This window comes from Branchiostoma belcheri, unplaced genomic scaffold, assembly GCF_001625305.1.
Source record: "Branchiostoma belcheri isolate BF01 breed outbred unplaced genomic scaffold, Haploidv18h27 scaffold88, whole genome shotgun sequence".
NCBI classification, from domain to species: Eukaryota; Metazoa; Chordata; class Leptocardii; order Amphioxiformes; family Branchiostomatidae; genus Branchiostoma; species Branchiostoma belcheri.
The window spans coordinates 176,535-195,365 of record NW_017804553.1 but is presented as its reverse complement, the minus strand read 5'-3'; the positions used below and the strand labels follow the sequence as shown (position 1 = coordinate 195,365).

The window sequence follows — 18,831 nt, the reverse complement described above, 5'->3', positions numbered from 1 at the left end:
CTCCTCCTGCTGCTGCTGCTCCGATGTCGGAGGGGGTGGGGTCGGGGAGGGGGACGTCGGCTGTTGCTGTTGTTGTGGAGGGTTTGTTGGCTGGGTAGGAGGAGGTGGAGGATTGTTAGAGAACAACACAGGGATTATATCTCCTAGCAGATGTGTCAGGCTAGCCTGAGTGGCAGCCTTTTTAGCTTTCGTTACGAATGATGCTCCCCACAATCTGCTGTATTTTTGGCTGGTAGTGGATCATGGGGAGCGGATGAAAGCTAAACAGGCTGCCACTCAGGCTAGTGTCAGTCAGGCCTTTTCTGAGTTTCTATGTCCTTCTCTAGTGATCTGATTTTCTTTTAGAATATTGTTAACGTTAGGTAAAAAGCGTGTTAGACTTACTATATTGATCCACAATTTGGAAAACATATGATACCGTTTCCAACCTATTTAGTTCACCTCCTCTATATCTGCTCCCAGTCATAAAGTTCAATGCTTTCAAAATCAAATCCAATCACTTCAAAAAAAGTAGGCCCAAAAGACTCAGAAAAGCCTGACTGATACATCTGCCTGAGTTTACACTGGGTCACTAAAATAGGTTGTGATGCCATGTATTTTCAGAATAGAAAAGATGAGGACAGTTTGATTCATTTTGCATCATGGAATATGCTGCTCATGTTCTGAACAGCCATGCCTCCATCAAAGCTCTTTCTGCATTTTCAAACAAATTTCTCCACAAGAATCATACCCTCAGGAAATAAAAAGATGTCTTCCACTCTTCAATCCATACAATCAAATTTGTGTGGCTTTTGATGTAAGGAAGGATGATTGGAGTTGTGAGGATGGATATCAAAGCAATTGTTCAGTCACCACAGTTACTGTAGCTTTGTCCAATTTTGCAGTGACGTCTGATTTCTTAGAAGTCAGACCCTGAGCTCAGGCTGTGAAAATGTCAGCACTTTGCCTTGGGGTACACAGTCTGGATGATGTTCTCATCCTGCGAAAGCCTTTTTTCCCTTTTTAAGTACATATCAAATGTACTGCTGTCTGATTGCATGCTGCCAATTTCTCAGAAAAGAGAATGTTAACCAGCAGTAAAGAAAGTGATACAGGTACATGTAACAAATAAACCCCATTCAGCAGAGTTTCATGCGTTTTTAACTGAAGGAGTTACCAACAGAAGGAAAGAAGCATAAACTAACCTCGTATCTCCGCTAGAACAGAAAGAAGGAAGGACAAAGAAGGTGAATAAGACAGAAAGCAAGGTTTGAAAATAAGCCGTAAAATGTAATGAAAAGCACAAAACATACAAGTTAAGATTAGAATAAAAGTATAGAAACAGATAAAATACATTGATGCGAGTAAAAATTATGGCAACCTATCTTAAGTCCCACCCAATCTTACAGATTATAATTTTGTAATTGAGTTAAGTTTTGATTATTTTGTATCTAAAAGCCACAGAACTTTGTTAGTCAGTGAAGTTTCAACAATACTAATGCTACGTTTGTTCCTAACACCCTATATGAGGAAGAATACATGTTACAATTTGAGGACATCTCAAAGCTAGGTTTTTTCCTGACAGGACAACACAGAAGACCAGAATAAGTACAGCAATGGACAGTTTTGGGAAGGAGACACTGAGACGTAGCACCAAACAGCACCCAGGCTGTAGTGGCCTGGAAAAGGGACAGTTAGGAGGAACAGGACTTGGTGAGAAAGTCCAGATCAACAGAGAGGCTGGAGATGAGTCACTGTGGACGGCATACCAGCGGCATGTCCGGACGCTTCTCCGTTTTTCCCGCATCGTCTGCTTGTTTAGTTTCTGCGTCCTCTAGTTGTTTAGTATCTGCGTTGTCTGGTTGTTTACTATCTGCGTTGTCTGGTTGTTTAGTTTCGTCTGTCTCGTTGTGAGGTTTAGGTTTAGATGAGTCCTGGTCTGGGTCCTTTGGCTCAGCTGTGATGAGTGTAGCTTGGTAAGACTAACTATGGCAGGTTATCACTTAAAGAACTAAGTAGCTTATAATTATAATACCTTTTCCAAAATTACAAAAAGTCCAAGGAATCTAGTATAGAAGGATTATGTCTGAACAGCAAACCTTTATTGCTGACTTTTTGTTGTCTAAATCTAGTATTACCAGGACCAAAGAAGTTTGGTGCCAAATTAGCAGGTTGAAGGCTACACTGAAACTATGCTGCTTTGTTAAAGGGGTCAGCTTTCTACTTGTAGTAAAGTTAAACTAAAATTCTGAACTCAATGATTTCTCACTACTTGAAGGAGAATTCTGTCCAAAGAATTGGTACTGCCCAGAACAGTTTTCTTATAAATCTTCTTTAAAACTGAACTCCTGACACAGAATACCGACTTCACACAACTGATGTCTCACCTGCTAATTTTTGTTCTGCCTCTTCAAACTTGGTGAGGACCTCGGAGACCTTGTCAGCGCCGCCCTCCGTGTCACTGCGAGCGTTCTGCAGTGCCCGGCACAGGTTCTCCAGCTTCCCACACTTCGTTCTCAACATGATCAGCTCCTTGTCTCTCGTTTGTTTCTGAAACAAAGAGGAATTTTAAACTTAAATCTCAAGCCAAGTGAAGTATGTTAGAGAAGGTTAGACATCCAGGTAATAAGATACAGCAAAAAACAGTTACTCAAGCAACTGGCTGACCATTTCGAAGATCATATCCAGTTGCTTGAGTAACTGTTTTTTTGGCCAAAGTGAAGTATGCTTATTGAACTTTTGAATTTTTGCTTTGAGCAATACAGGTATACAATACTTTATATGGTTTGTGGACCGTACTTGTATGTACATTCCAACATTTCACAGTAGATATGTCACAACAGAAATAAATTTGCACAACACTTTTAGTTTCCACTGAGGTACTTAAAATTGTATTACAGTATTAAAGGTGGAATAATGCTTTATCTACCTCCTCAGCCATGGCGAGCAGTGTGACGTTAGATTTCTCCCACTTTGTTCTCCACTGGAACGACTCCTTCTCCAGTTTCTTCATCCTTTTGTTCATCTGGGAATGAAGAAACACCAATTTTCTACTGAATACAGGGTTGACAGTTGTACTGTCAGAAATCACAAGCTTTGGACCAGCCTCGAGTCCAGCCTTGTTAGCTTTGGTCCATTGGTGGGGTAGCAGATCTTGGAAAGCAGACTAAAGCTAATAAGGCTGGACTCTAAGCTAGCTTTGGGCTCTAGTAGATGGTTATGTCATATATATTAAACAGCTTGTCACTCTAATGTTCGTAATGAAGATAAAAAAATAAAACACAAGTGCATCGATACAAGGAAAAACGTTATTGATGTAAATGCAGAAAAAATCCCACTCTGCCAAGTTGTGCATGCCTTATGAATGACCTTCATGTTGAAGACTTACTGTGTCCATTTCGGTCTTGAACTTGTTGAAGACCTCGTTGCTCTGATTCAACGTCTTGTGAAGCTCCTCAAACTTCTCTGTGTAAAGTTTCAGCTGAAGGAAACAGCATTTCATCATTGAATACTGAATATCAGCAGTATATTTGCATGATAAAATGTACTGTTACTGTGTGTTAGCATACAGTATACAATGTAGATAATGACTGTAACATTCTGATGTCACACTCTCACAAAACCATCCCAAAGTGTAACAGCTGCAGTTTAGCATGATATCACTAGATGGCACAAGAAATCTATGTTTAACAGAATCAGGTTCTTGAACATTCTTGACGTAATAGTACACCACTCCTAGCAACTGTTTGTTTTGATACCAGGGCAACTTTAATTGCTATGTCTTGTCCAACTTGTGTCATAACTACATCCATTGCCAAAAACTATATCATTGACAACCTTATGGACTGGTCTATATTATATAAGATGTCTCACCTGCATTTTCATGTTCTCCTCCTGTATGGCCATTTGTTCACTCCTCTCCCGATGGGCATAGTTCTCCTTCAGCAGCTGTCATGACAAGAAAATCATCTTGTTATTTGTGTTCTTTGAATTGTTTGATGTCTTTTTAACAATTTGCTGCCTTACAGTGCTTATCATATTAATGCGAAAGTGAAGTGAAATATAGTGAGAGAATGATTGGGTAGGGTCTGCATGTCGGTAGAGATAGACACTGATACTGATATTGCTATACAACACGCAGGTTGCTCAAGTGGTATTCTGCAAAAAGTCTGCTGTATACATTGTATACAATGTATTCATTGATAAAATAATCTATTGGGAAATACTTTAAAGTTGACCAGCCCACTTACCACTTGTTTCTCTGTGAGGAATTTCTCCTTCTCCTCAGCCAGCATCATGGTTGCCTGCTGCAACTTTGCCTCTGCCAGCTGACGCTCCAGGTCCTTCTGTTTTATCAGCTTCTCCACATGCTGACGGGGGAACAACAGGCTTGTAAACTATCACAGGAAGTTCATCACATCAGGGCTTATTTAACCACTGAAGCCCCTGTCACACATAGCCAAATATGACCTCGCGAACACTGCCGAACTCCCCCAAACCATGGTTAGGAGTAACCAAGGTTGGTTCTGGTGGACCGGTGTTTCGGCTACTGTTCCAGGAAAGGGTCTCAATGTGTGGCAGGGGTGTTACAGTCAAACCTGTGCAAGTGACCACCTCTACATAAGGACCACTTGGCCAATGTGACCACTTTTTGGTGGTCCTTAGATAATTTTTCCAAATGACACAAGCATTAAGATAATATAGTGACCACCTGTCCACATAGACCAGATTTTATAAGTCCTCAGAGTGGTGTTCTTGCACAGTTTTGACTGTGAATCCAGCAATACAAACTTGTATTTAACATACCATTTAGTCTACAAACTATTCATGCAAGATCACAGCAGATTTCAACAACATGACAAACAAGCTGTAGATTGGTAACATACACTTGTGTATATCACATGGTAAGGCCAAGGACTTTATACAGTATAATGTCCTTGTATAATGTCCTTGGTAAGGCATAATGCAACATGAACATGCTGTGAACATACAAAACATACTCTTACATTCCCCAATCTTACAACATTGTTCAGATTGTACATGCAGCAGTTGTATTATTTACATTCAAACTTTGTCATGAATAGTCATTGCACATGACAAATCATTATACATACATTGTATTATCATGCCTATCAGGTGTGAAATTTTACTTGAAACATCTGTTAAGGATTCCTAAGTTTAAGTGTATTCTCTAAATTCAATTTGAGCAGTGTACTGTTAGGTGTATAAAACACATGTTAGCCATTCCATGCTGCAGGCTGATGACATTCCAGTTAGTGGCACTCCCTGGCACTCTGAAACAAGCAGAGTTGGTTAGGATCAAACAGTGACAATCCAACAAACACAGTAACTTGTTTCTCAGTAAAGGAAAGTTCCAGATAGTGGACTGGTCAGGTTTTGGAGAACATGTGTAGGCGGCTGTCAAATCTGTTGTCAAGAGGCCAGACAATTTTTGTAGCTCTCTTTCTCCTGTTAGCCTCTTATTCAAACCTATCATAGCTGCCTAGTCTCTTTTGCCAGGTCATAAATTTGTAGAGTGGGCTTGGCTGCTTTAGTAGGATTCGATACTAAGCTGCTCTCTTATTCCTTTCACATGAGAAACAAGAAGCTTTGCTGGTGTGGCCCAAACTGCCTTGTGTTTCACCACCTCTAAATCTACAAGCTTGAATTGCGCTGGTTTAAGTTGTCAGCTTTTAAGCAGAATTTGTAGCATTCATCTTCCAAAAAGGATCAACATTTCAGGAACGATCATAGCATCAGAGGTGCTGAAAGGGTTTATGAAATGATCTCCGCGGAGCTGCGTACTTCCTCGCGCTCCTCGTATTTACTGATGAGCTCCTTCATGCTCTTCATGAGGTCAACGTTCTCCTTCCTCAGCTGGCAGCTCTTCTCCCGGCTGATGTTCATCTGCTCATTGATGTCCTTCAAAAGGACCTACAGAAGGAAGAGTTTCCACAGGGGTGAGGGATTTTGTTGAAAGTAAAGACTTGAAGAGGTGTTGCTCCTTGCAAAGTCTTTTACTCCACCTTGTACTGTTTCATAAAAGGACCTACAGAAGGAAGAGTTTCCTCGGGGGTGAGCACTATTGACAAAAGGACTGAAGTGAAGAGGTCTCCCTGCTCACAAAGTTTTCACTTTTCATCTTCTTGCAATGTTGACAAAAGACCTACATGTATAGAAGAAAAAATTACCACAGGAGTTAGGAATTTTGTAAAAAGGAAGAAGTGAAGCGGTATTGCTGCTCGCAAAGTCTCCTCCTTTGTCTTCTTGCACTGTTCACCTGACCATTTCTGTAATAGCTAGAAGACTTCTGCAACTTCTAGGTTAGTACACAGGGTCCAAATCCTTTCTCCTGTCACCGATCTCTTTCTGCTAGACAAAGTCTTCTGTTTAAAGTTACAGATAATGCCTCAAGTGTTTGCTTTTATGTACTGATGTCCACTTGTCCTGTATGCCTGTAGACTTCACAGCATCTGTAATATAATAAAATGAGCTATCATAAAGATTAATTCCCTGCCCTCCCACTTGTCTAGTACAGACAGAGGTTCTCCACTACCTCCTCTCTCTTCTCGTACTGTTCCACCAAACTCTTCAGCTTCCCACACAGCTCCATGTTCTCCTCCTTCATCTTCAGACTTCTGTCTCTGTTGTCGTCCATCTGTGTGCTGATCTCACCCAGAGTCGTCTGTAACGAACCGCAGGGTGGAACAACATGCCTTAGCTCCATGAATAGTTTCATCAGGTTGGTACGTCACTGAGTAAAGAGACTCTTTTTTCATGTGTAGATATCTGTATTGTACGTTTGGGAATGCATCTACAGCGGCAACACCTGTGCTGCAGTGCAATGTGAACCAGTCAGAATTGCCCTGAGGAAGGTGACAGACGGTCTGAAACTTTGGCTGAATAAAAAACTTAGTTGTGAAAAAAAAGTCTCTTTACTCAAAGTGCCTTAGCTCCCTTACTTTTACATATCATGAGAATTAGACTAGAAATGAGTTTTAAAAAAGACAAGGAAAGTAATGAAAAATCTATATTTTTCTTTAGGAGGAAAGGCAGCGAAGGAACGCATATATTTAGAAAATAAGAGCAATACAAACAAAGGATGATGAACAAAGCTGTGAGCAAAAGAATGCCTGTACCGGTATGATCAAGTTCATAGAAAATGCAGAGGACAAGCTGGACTCTAAAGAGGCTATTAACAGAGAAAAGTTTGAAAAGACCGGTAAGTAAGAAGGAGTAAAGAACACAGAAACAACAACATAAAAACATTTTCATACATGAATCCAACCTACACAAAAAAGTTAAGGGGGAAAGAAACACAGAAACATCTAAAAAATAACTTCATCTCTTAACAATGACTACTGTAGAGTATACAATAACATTAAGCAAATCAAATCAAAGCAAATTATGTTACTGGACATGGATCAGAGTTTATTTCATGGTCAGTTGTTGCACTTTTAAAATATTTGACGTAGAAAAATTGTGAATTCTTTAATCACAGGGATAAAGCAACCAGATACTGACAGGAAATTTGAGGTCTAAATTTGTGAAATTGTAGGGAATTTCTGTCAGAAATCTTTTAATGGAGCCAGGTTCCTTACCTGGAACTTTGAGGAGATCTCCCTTCTCTTTTCTTCTTCTTCCTTCATCTTCCTCTGGGACTCTTCCTACAAGGGGAATAAGAATATCAAATTAACTTCTTCTTTAACAAAAGTGCATTTTCCATAAAGTGTGCACAGGATGTACAGGTATTGCACTAGATTAAATGATGTCATGGATATGTGCAGGTAACAGTGCCTTTGTTGTAACTCTGCTGCTTTTTGCAGAGTATGTGAACAGGATTTAGACTAAATGATGTCTTAGGTACTGCACATTACCTAATGATGTCACAGGTATGTGCCCAGCATTAGAATTTAGATGATGTGATGGGTGTGCCCAGCATTAGATGATGTCATGGCTATGTGCGTACCTTGATGGCCTTGTTGTGCCTCTGCAGCTCTCTGCAGAGACTCTCCAGTTTGCTCCTGGCCAGGAGAGCCTTGCTGTGCTCAGCCTGCAGCTTCTCTTTCTCCCGCAGAACCTGGACAGGAGGGAAGGACAGGGTGAGGGAGACTTTCAAACACAAACCAGAGCCATTGAAGGCAACAACAATACTACACAATACAGTAAATTGTGATGTCTATGGTTGTACCGTAGCTTCTAGAAAAGAATGTACAAAAGCCAAGCAGGATTCTGAAAGGAGATACACATGTAGGAGAGGAAGGTTTGCAAATTTTAAAGACATGGACTTTAAAACAGAAAGTAGAGTCTTTATGGACAGAGAGTCTTTAATGACAGGATTATGTACAATATGAAACATTTACTCATTACATGTAATTATAGATAAGTTGGGTGTGAAAAGTCATTTGATGTAGTTTAGATTAAACCGTTTGTATTTTGAAGAAGCGAACAGTTCTTTGTTGCCCTTGGGCTTACCTGTGTCTGCATTCGCTGACTTGCCTTGAATTCTCTCTGAAGGGACCTGTGATCACCCAGCTGTAAAAAAAAACTGTCAGATACATATGTTTCCTTATAATATCTTTCAATGACATCTAAGAATGCTACCCATTTTACAAACACACTATCATAAATGGCATAGTATCGCAGGTATGTCTATTGACTTGTGGCAACTTTTTATCAGCCTTTCTATGAACATCATCATCATCATCATCATGAACAAGTTACACCAAAGCATGTAGGAATGTCATTTACATGTACATACTCAAATTTGTGTGGGCAGATGTGTCCGGCAGTATAATTTTTATACATGGAGAAAAGAAAAATACATTGACTTTACCAGTTCTGCATATCTTTTCACGATTGCAGCCAATTTTTCGTCAGGGTTGTCCATTGCGTTCAGGGTCTGCATGGTCTGCTTGATGGTCTGCTCAATCTCCTTGGCTGCAGGCACAGAGTAAAAGTTACATCGGACACCTAAACAACCTCTGCAGGCCCCACAAGGGTTACCCATAACAACAGTTACCATGACAAATGTTTGTTAGTTGGGGAGGAGCGCAAGCCATGCACAACCAAGGATTCTGCAAAAAATGTTGTCATTAGCGACAAAAACAAGCAGTGAAGCTTTCCTTGTTTGCATCTGAAGATGAAACAAAAAGTGAACAATTATTCACAAATTGGTTAACTGATCAATCAGCTTATTTAAAGCAGTGGCAACTTCTGAGTAACACCACTACGAGCCATGCAGACATCTACGATGTTTGCATTAGTCCCATATTAATGTTGTCCTAGCTTGTGGCACACCAGGCATCCATGCATACGTCACATACTGTTCACGTCATCTGTAAATGTACTGTACGACTAAAGCAATCATTTGGTTCCTAGATTTTCCCTATGACAACTTCCAAACTGAAGAAGAAATGTTGAAAAATTTTTTTTTGAAGGCTTTCAAAGCAACTGGAGCAAATTTTGTTTGGCTTACAGTGTGTAAAATTCTAAATTGCTTTTCTGTGACTTCTTCCAAGTTTTACTTCATCATTAGGCAAATCCAAGAACCAACAAATTTATCTCCCAGCAGGTTTGTAGTTTTGGCTCACTTTTGTACATCTTTTTCATGCAACTTTAACTTTAAGGTGGTAATCTTATTAAGGAGTTACTTCACAACAAAAAAGGACTCTCTGGTAGTGTGCAAAACCAATGCGTAGATTAAAAAAAAGTGAGCCAAAGTTAAGCTAGCACTGCCCAGAGATCACAACATAGCCCGAGTGTCAGCCTTTTTAGCTTTCGTCTGCTGCCCACGATCCCGGTAGCGGATCGTAGGGAGTGAACAAAAGCTAAAAAGGCTGACACTCAGGCTAATCACAACCCTGCTGTTACTAAACTTCACAGGACACCAGTGTGAACATAATGGCTGAGCAGGTACGTATACAACAGGCCAAGCTAGCTTCACCACAAGCTCATGCACGACTGTTGCTTGCGAGCGAGCCCCGGGCTTGCAGGTGGAAGCGAGGGGTTCTTACCGTCCACTGCGCTACCCTCGGCTCCGCCCTGCTTGCCTGTGGACAGGGACAGAGACAGAAGGAAACAGAGATGGATCTTCACCCAGGTTCAGCTTACTATAAATCTTGAAACTTTTGCAGAGGTTTTATTAATTTCTCGTCTTCTCCACATGATCTGCAAATTATGTCTCCCTTGTATAACTACTGTACTACAGAATTGTATCAATTGCAAATCAAAAACACAGTGAAAATTAAACCTCCCTTTCCCAATATATTACTGTATCTGCATAGCTGGTGCAATGCAGGCATTGGGTCTGACACACCCTGAGGGCAAATCACAGGTAAAAGAAAAGACTTGTCTGAATCCTCAAGACATTTATTCAGTCATTTACCTGTGATTCATATTATTACATGTAATTCTCATTAGTTCTCAGATTTTAAAGTCAACACTGTGCATCTTTTACATCTCATATCCTGGACACCCTTGTAACTTGTAAGCCTTACTTCCACTTTGCTTTAGATTACAACTATCTTAGACCCATTAAGTTAACACCTTTATACAATTGTTAACCTGTGATTCATATTGCTTCTCTGAGGTTATACCTATGCCGTGCATCTTTACATTTTTATCACTACCATATTTAGCTTATATCCTGGCCACCATTCCCTTGTAAGTTGTAACCCTTATCTCCACATCAATTGCCTTATCATCCTAGACCCACCAAGACCCTGTCTGTGTGCACATGTGGTTATTGAAACCTTAACCCATGACCCCTACAGCTGAGTTCTATCTTACCATCAGGGCCAGTATTCTGTAAGGCGGCTTCAATGCCCCACCTGTACCCTACAGGAGGTCAAGGTTAAGGTCAAGGTCAACATCAGGATATGAAAATATATACTCTTACGTAGTTATCTTAGAGACTTTTAATGAATTTGCGTTAAAACATTGCACCTTGCACCACTGCAAGACTTTCTGCTAGTTCAATAAATAATCAATATCTTACTGGCTCTACCATGCTATCATATAGCACAGATCTATGTAAAATCATTAGCCAACCTGGAACGCTTAGCAAAGTTAGCATGTATTATTGATTCCGAATCTCCAACATTGATAAAAATGGAGAACATAGGATATTGGCATCACGGTAAACTGTCTGCAGCAAAAGTACTGGATGTTGCACAAACTAAATAATTCAGTTTGTGTCTGTTGGAAGATTGTGGCTGGAAATGTTCCAAAAACAAGGTATTGACATTTTGTGCTTCTATTCTATAGATTGTTGAGTCGGTTCTCATGGGAACAACCGTATCTATTATGGCTCAATTTTGTGTGTTTTACATTTTGCATCCAGCAAAAATGGTTCAAAGACAATATACTTACTCAATTTCATACATGTCTTTACCTAACATGTACATTAAAACGTTTTCTGTGATTAAAAATCTTGTTTAGATAAGAAATTTCCCTGTATATGACACGTCCTGACTGACAAGTGATGGCATCATGTGAATTGATTTGAATCACAAACACCCTGTCACTGGTGGTATCATACATTAATATGATGGAACAAAACAACTGGCACTATCAGAGCAGCTGTAGATATATATAATACATGCACATGTATTATAGGGGTCCTACATCATTCAATTTTGTTTCATCTATTATGGAGTAAGGGGTATTCTAATGTTACACTTGACTATTGGTGAATGTCATTGCCATGATTCTTTTACTTTGACAGCAGCAAATGTCATAACACATTTTTCAGCATGAATACTGCAAAAAATAATATTTTCCAAGTACATTTGTACTAGTAAACGTTTGCTGATTCAGCTGTTTTCCTTGCCAGTTGTTGCACAATCTGAGTGAAGAGACTGTCCTGGGTAAATACAGCTCATTCCTGACTAAATATAGCCCTGCAGCTGTGTAAGGGACATGATGGAGGGCGAGGTTATACAGCTATATACGGCAGGGGCCACATGGCGTGCGTCTGGTAGTGACACCAGTCTGACTCTGAGTTTGACTTTGCTCCAACGTACCCTTTCTGGGGACGTTACATACACATGCACATACAAATTTTTGGAAAAGGAAAGGAAATGTCTTTCGGTCAGCAATGGGAATTTTGCTTTACAAACAATAATATAGTTTGATACAATTAATGTTTCACAGGAATCACTGTTGTTTGGTGGGGAATGGGATAAAGGTATTAAAGACTTATTGCTAAATACATATCTATCAGAATATATTTTTGCAAGAATTGAGGGACGTTTTTTCACAATTGTGAAACTTTATCTTAACCAGGAAATTTATGTATGACACAAAATCCTAAATGAGTGTTTTTCATTCTAGCCCTTTCCGGGTTCCCCAGACCAAACTTGCAGTGATATCAATATACAGTATTGTGTAGTAAGTAGAGTATAATTGTAGAGTAAAATCAAATTTCAAGAGCTCATACAAAGTATATAGCAGAATCCAGAAGTCAGGGATGAGGGAATGAGAGGAAATACACGAAGTGTCTAAATCAGTTTTCTTGCGCTGTAAACTCACCCTTCTTGGTCTTCTTCTTGTCCTTCTTCTTGTCAACTGCAGAACTGCCATTTTCTCTCAGGTCTGACTCGGGGGTGGGGCTAGGGCTGGGGCTGGGGGTGTCCTCCTCAGGGGGAGGGGTGCTGATGTCTGCTGTCTCCTCAAGGATGCTGCAGTCGGGCTCTGCGTCTTGAGACATCACTGAGCATGCTGGGACCTCCTGGGCAGTAGGTTCTGATGCTACACCCTGGAGGGAAGGACGTCAGGTATCAACCAAGACTCAAGACATTGAGAAATTCCTTTTTGAGATTATTTTCTTGACTTACTCTTATCTAACAGACTCTGAGAGCACTCAAAATGTCTTATGTAAAAATGAGAACAATAGACATTGACACCTGATTGGTATATGCTTCCTTTAAAGGAGTACTAACCTCCAGAAAGGGGTGCTATATTTCGACAGGCATTTATTTTTGGAAGTTAAAAATGCATATTATTTTACAGTATATAATTAAATGCCCATTTTGCGAGCAAGCCTTAAAACGCATCGAATCCAGGACAAACTCTCCAAATACCCTCAAAACTATCCCAGAATACACCACGCTACCCCATTAGTGCCTATGTTTTAAACAAAAAGTTACGTTACAGACCTCATTTCGGGGGCGATAAGAAAAATTCGTACCGTTTTGTGTTCTTTGGTATCTTACCAACCATTGCCCTTCTTGGTGTCCTTATCGCCCCTCATTTATGCCGCAAATATTGATGATGAAAACAACGGCGTAATCTATTTATCTTTTTCATAAGTGGCGTAATCTAATTATCTGTTCAAGTTATACTTACATGCAAATGAGTTGAGAAACTCAAAACACACAGGATGAAACTGGCGCCCACTGTATTCGACATCATGATATTATAATATCCAAGCCACAGGTCAAGCAAAGTAAAGCAAGTAATTTCTCAATAATCAGCTTGTTAGTGTGCTTGTCTCCTACCATTTTCGCCAAAAAATGTTTATGTTGACCTGAAGTGTATGGGTATTGCGTAAGCCAGAGTTCCCGGATGTATCAATTGTGGTTCAGCATGGGGGAAAATGATATTAATATCACTTTACAAACATGCGCCGCGCAACTTGTACAAGCGAAATTATGTAAAAAGTCGGCTAGTTATGTATTCATTGCAGCATGATGTATCGGAAAATAGCACTTCGTTCTGGAGGTTAGTACTCCTTTAAACAGTACTTAAGCTATATATGTACTATGATATTTCAGGTGTCATAACAGCTTTATAAGTGGCAATCTACTGAAATCAAGATAATCTCAGAAGCAAAATAGTACTTCAAACAATAAGCCAGTACCAGTATCAGTCTAAACAGGGTTGTAAAAGTTAGAACTGAAGGTAGCAATCATTACACCAGGCTCCTATATGATGATAGACACACAACTTGTAATGTACAGACAATGAGGTGTCATAATTGATAACGTTCTTTGAACTAAACCAGTTTGTCTAGTCTGGGGCTTATATAATTAATAGGCAATGCCCACATCTAGTGCTTACTATGCCTTGGGGAAGATAGGCAGTGTGGAAATTTGGGACGAATATTAGATTACCCTGGGGAATGAAATAGATTTTTCTTCAATTCACGAGAAATTGTTCTCAATCAAATTATTTCCTGCTTTGAACTCTGTGCTTGTTAAGCAGTTATGTTAGAAAATCTACACACAGTTGAGATGCTGACTTTCTTGGTGCCATATAATTGAAAATAGAATTTTATATTAAAACAACTGTGGACAAGGAAATTATAGAATAGTCTAACTCTTATACACTGACTTTTACATGAAATAATTAGTTCTTTAAAGCTACAGTTTCATGGGGTTAATCTATGTAACTACTTCACTGTAGCTGTATGTAATTACATGGCAGTACGATTTTACGATCGTAAGTTTTAACATAGCTTTACTAAACTGCTTCCCCCTAACTCTACCCCCCTCGCCCTCCCCACAACATTTTTTTCCACAGCCCATGTGCTTCCGTGTCTTACAATCCTTAGCTAGTAAGCCACAGGACAGTTAGATAGTTCTAAACCACTATCATCGAATCATCCAAAGTCTCGCTCCGACATTGACATTTTCCTGACGAAACTTAGACACTTTCTCGACGTCCCAGTCGCGAATTTTTCGCCAAATCGCCAAATTTGGAGACAGACGTTCGGCCCATGTCCAACTTCGGCATACCAAAACAGACGATGGAATTCTCAGCCTCCGCGAGTCCAACTGGGAAAAAATCGCAATCGGACGAAGACGCAAGGACCTACGACTTTCATCTGTATGAAACGGTGATATGAATTAAAATGATAGCTTCAATGCGCGGGAAAAATCAACGTTTTTTACCTGGGCTTCGGGAGAACCGTTCATGTTGTCCGCCATGATGTGACGTCACGTGCGAAAGGACGGGCCCATTCTACAGAGGGGGTGTTTGAGGGAATGGAATGTACCAAAAATCAGGAGCTGCAAGCTGAAAGTTTGTGAAAGTTTTAATTGGAGTAGTTTGAAGGAAACTATTTCACCCATTTCACCAGGAATACATTCAGACTGTTTGTAAATTATCTCTTTGCTAAAATTGACAGTTTGTTTTCTATTTTGTAATTACTTATCCCCATTGATGTACATTTTGTGCTGTTACCTTCTTATCAAAACATTGACATTTTGAGGATGGCACTCTGAAAAACATGTGCTGTACCTACGTCAGTAGTTCAAAAGGCTTCATAATTCCAAAGACATTTAACTATAACATTATGTGCACACACACATCTGTTTTATACTGGATGTAGAGCATGCAAGGAGCTCTGTTACACACACATACATCAAGGACGTTCTACAGAACCTCTTGTAGAACGCCCTTGCATACATTGAAGAGTGATATAAAGAACAACAACACTTTGTCTCATACAGCAGTCAAGTTTATTTTATCTCTCTAACTCACTGGCTTCTCAATGCCTTCCAAAAAGTTTTGCGGACAACAAAGTCTACCCAGTAGACAGACCCTGACGCCAGGGCACCATCGCAAGTACATTTGCAATCAAAATTACTTTTCAGAATACATGTAGACAAGATACTTCACACCCCCTTAATTACTGTTTGTTCACTGTTAGTGGATAGAATGCTCTCTAGCTTAGCCTTCATAACAAAATGTGTGTAACGTTATCTTCCAGTCACATTTATCCACCAAGTTACATACGTACTAGTATCTCTGCCACTTCGAAAAACAGTGTATTTGAGAGATCTCTGGCCTGAGTGCAGCACCCCCAAGTGTGCAGTTTAGATGAGCAGAAGTGCATTCAATTATACTGAGGGACGTTGCCTTGGAGAACTCTTTAATCAAGGACGTTTTACAAGGACGTCCTTGCTATAATGCATTTTTGCAGGGTGGTGGATAACTGTGACCTGGTTGGATTATGCTAGCAGAAATTACAAACAATTCCTAAGAATCATAATCACCTATCACTGTTAGTTTATGCTTACTTGTGATCGCGAGCAATATGGGAGTGAGCGCAAACTAACAAGCATAGTATCCAGGCTAAGGGTCATATAGAGTGGTCATATGAACGTATAGAAGTTTTACATTAGAGCAACAGGATTATCTACATGTAACAGTATATATAATAGAAGTCCATATGTCAATGTTGCCTAATATGCATCTCTTATAAAAACAGATATCTAGATGTACAAACTACGTTTGTAAGTTCTGAATACAACAGTATAATAAAGATGTTCCAAACTCTTCCACATGTTATTATTAGTTCAATATATTTTTCAAGTGGCACATTGACAGTATATTGAATGTGCAGCATACAAAAACCTGTAACACAACATACATTATGTTTAAACAAATCCCTGGACTATATGGTTAGATTGCCTTGATAGTTGCCTTGAAAAAACTTGTGTCCACTATAAAACACTAATGTAAGCCCACTTTTTGCAAAGTATGGCCCACTAACACAAAAACCTGGCCGACAAATCCCACACTGTATTGCTTCCGAAGTCCAACATTTGGATGGAACTGGGCCACCATGTTTCTGACTGAACCTTGGTTATGTGTCAGTGGCAGGTATGTAATCGTATGCGATTTGCAGAGAATCGCACAGCGAGTTTCGTCCTCCTAGGGGACGAAAGTCGCAGGCTGCGAGTTTCTTCACCTGAGAGCGGGGGCGCGCAAACTACCCTATTCGTGCGAATATCGTCGATCTTACGCTGGGCCGCGCACACGTACGTAGGTAACCCTTATTAGTGCTACCGGGGCCGCGCACGGCTTTTTACCTACCAACGGAGCCGGGCAGACATTTACCGATGTTGTGTTCACCTGCACTCCTGATATCCTCCTTGTTCAATGTCCCCGATCTGGGGAGGACGCGCAGGCCAGGCCCAGCTCAGGGGGCCGAAAAATTCAAAGGAACCCTTTGCGTACGCACAACATGTCCAGCATTTTCGTTGGATCGCAAGGGAATAGAAATAAACAAAAGCTTTATAGACATATCCTTCTGGTAATCTGTGTCTAGTATTTTTCAGGTAGAATCCAAGGTCAATACAGCAGTTTGCGCCACCAAATTATTCACTTCCGGTAAGTTTGTAGCTCAGTAGGCAGGATAACATCCAAAGGTAAGTGATCGCAGCAGAGCGGCACATACCGGGTGAGATCATCAGGCACACAGCGCCGTGGAAAAGGTTGGTATTGCATCTAGCTACAGAGAATAAATATTTCCTACATTATTTGTTTAAGTAGTAGTCTACCAAAAACCAGAGAACGATTTGAATATTTTTCACACACTACTTCAAGTTCATGTCTTTAACATTGTGTAAATGTTGATTTTCAGTGGAGGTGGGGCATGTATCTGAGCTAGAGTGTGCTTGCATTGTGCATAAACCTTAAACGAAAAACAACAACTTAAAACAAAACGTGATATTGCCATAGTATCAAGCTATAAACAAATTTCAGTACATGATAGTGTGTCAGCTCATATGGAGTCAATATGAGGCCAGCTTCTTAAACTGTTCTTACATGGCACAGCTTGTGAAGTTACACGAAATATAATATTTTATGCATACACGTGTTACAAGGTTAGGTCAAATATACCTTCTAGTACCTTCATTTCACAAAATCTACAATAAGTATCTTAAGATTATACACAAAGAGGAAGATTTCAAGTTTTAGATTCACAAGAAAAAAAGCTCCATTTCAATCAAGCATAGCTTGTACATAGTTATCAGAATTTGCAAAGCTTTCAAAGTCCAAAACTCATACCTACTTGTTCTAAGTTCATTTTGCATCATCAACGCAGAACAGAAAACACACCAAGCTAACAAGAAACTCGTGGAGATGTGTAGAGTGGTACTTGTATTTGATAACGTAACATATTGGAAATATTGAAGGCTACTCCAACCTTGTCATTAGAATTGCAATACTTCATGACAATGAAAGCATTTTGACACTCAAAATGGCAGTTAATTTGCAGCATAGCACATTAAGTAGACAAACTTTGAACATGCAAAACTGTAGAAGACTGCTACAATCTACTATATTTCATATAATATCATAATAATCAACACCTGATGAGGCATAGGTCACACTAAACATTTCGATGGTCATAGGTACTTATGACCTTATCAGTTGTACACAGATGTCAATGACGTCAGCAGACAGATGTGCACAGGAATCAATGATGTCAGCAGAAATAACTACACAGAGTTTGAACATGTCACTACCTGAAGCACCAGTTTGCAGAAACTGGTAAAGTCTTACAATGTCATCATATCATGTGAGGAACAATGACAACAAATGGTTTGGTACACGACCACGAGGTATTCTAGTACACTGCTATACTACTAGCCTGTGAAGCACCAGCTCTTTGTCCGGCGCTCAAGGAGCGAAAAGTGAGGTTCAGTCAAACTACCATACTACAAGGCAGGCCTCGAAATTAACTTTTTTTTACTATTGTCCCAAAATTGTCCCAAAAATAGATTCCAATTGTCCCGAACTGAGGATGGACTGTCCCAGCCTGCTTTTCAGGAAATAAGTTTATGACAACAATAAGAAAACAACAACAACTGAATTTGTACAACTTGAAGTCCACTAAGTTAGTACAGTAAATGTCCATCATTTTCCTTGACTGTAGGGAAATGCATGATAGTATCATGGGCGCAGCACCATCTTCAACGCCCCCCCTCCCCATGCAACATTTGGAATCCCCGATTGGTCAAATTTAAATGTTTGTCAGAGTATTATGGGCTACCAGCAGCCCGCAGCAGGATGGATGGATCATGTTCCTAAATGATGTGGACAGTCTCAGAT

General features: G+C 40.0%; 1 protein-coding gene across 1 annotated transcript; it reads right to left on the bottom strand.

Moving 5' to 3' along the window:
• Positions 1-1,730: 1,730 nt before the first annotated feature.
• On the bottom strand, positions 1,731-14,947 carry LOC109487421 (alpha-taxilin-like). The gene is made up of 15 exons (XM_019791416.1): positions 14,877-14,947; positions 12,514-12,739; positions 10,771-10,818; positions 9,996-10,031; positions 8,816-8,919; positions 8,455-8,514; positions 7,949-8,059; positions 7,581-7,646; positions 6,536-6,664; positions 4,230-4,349; positions 3,853-3,927; positions 3,368-3,460; positions 2,909-3,004; positions 2,367-2,529; positions 1,731-1,936 (listed from the first exon to the last, which is right to left on the bottom strand). The coding sequence occupies exons 1-15, from the start codon at positions 14,910-14,912 to the stop codon at positions 1,731-1,733; spliced, it is 1,569 nt and encodes a 522-aa protein (XP_019646975.1). The 5' UTR covers positions 14,913-14,947.
• Between the last annotated feature and the right edge of the window lie 3,884 nt (positions 14,948-18,831).

Bases quoted from the DNA above. Each gene is read 5' to 3' on its own strand.
- LOC109487421 (XM_019791416.1), bottom strand. From the start codon at position 14,912: ATGGCGGACAACATGAACGGTTCTCCCGAAGCCCAG. The intron at 10,032-10,770 runs GTAAGATAGAAC...CCCTGTCCACAG, and splicing joins ACAGAATACTGGCCCTGATG to GCAAGCAGGGCGGAGCCGAG. The intron at 8,920-9,995 runs GTAAGAACCCCT...CTGTGCCTGCAG, and splicing joins CGAGGGTAGCGCAGTGGACG to CCAAGGAGATTGAGCAGACC.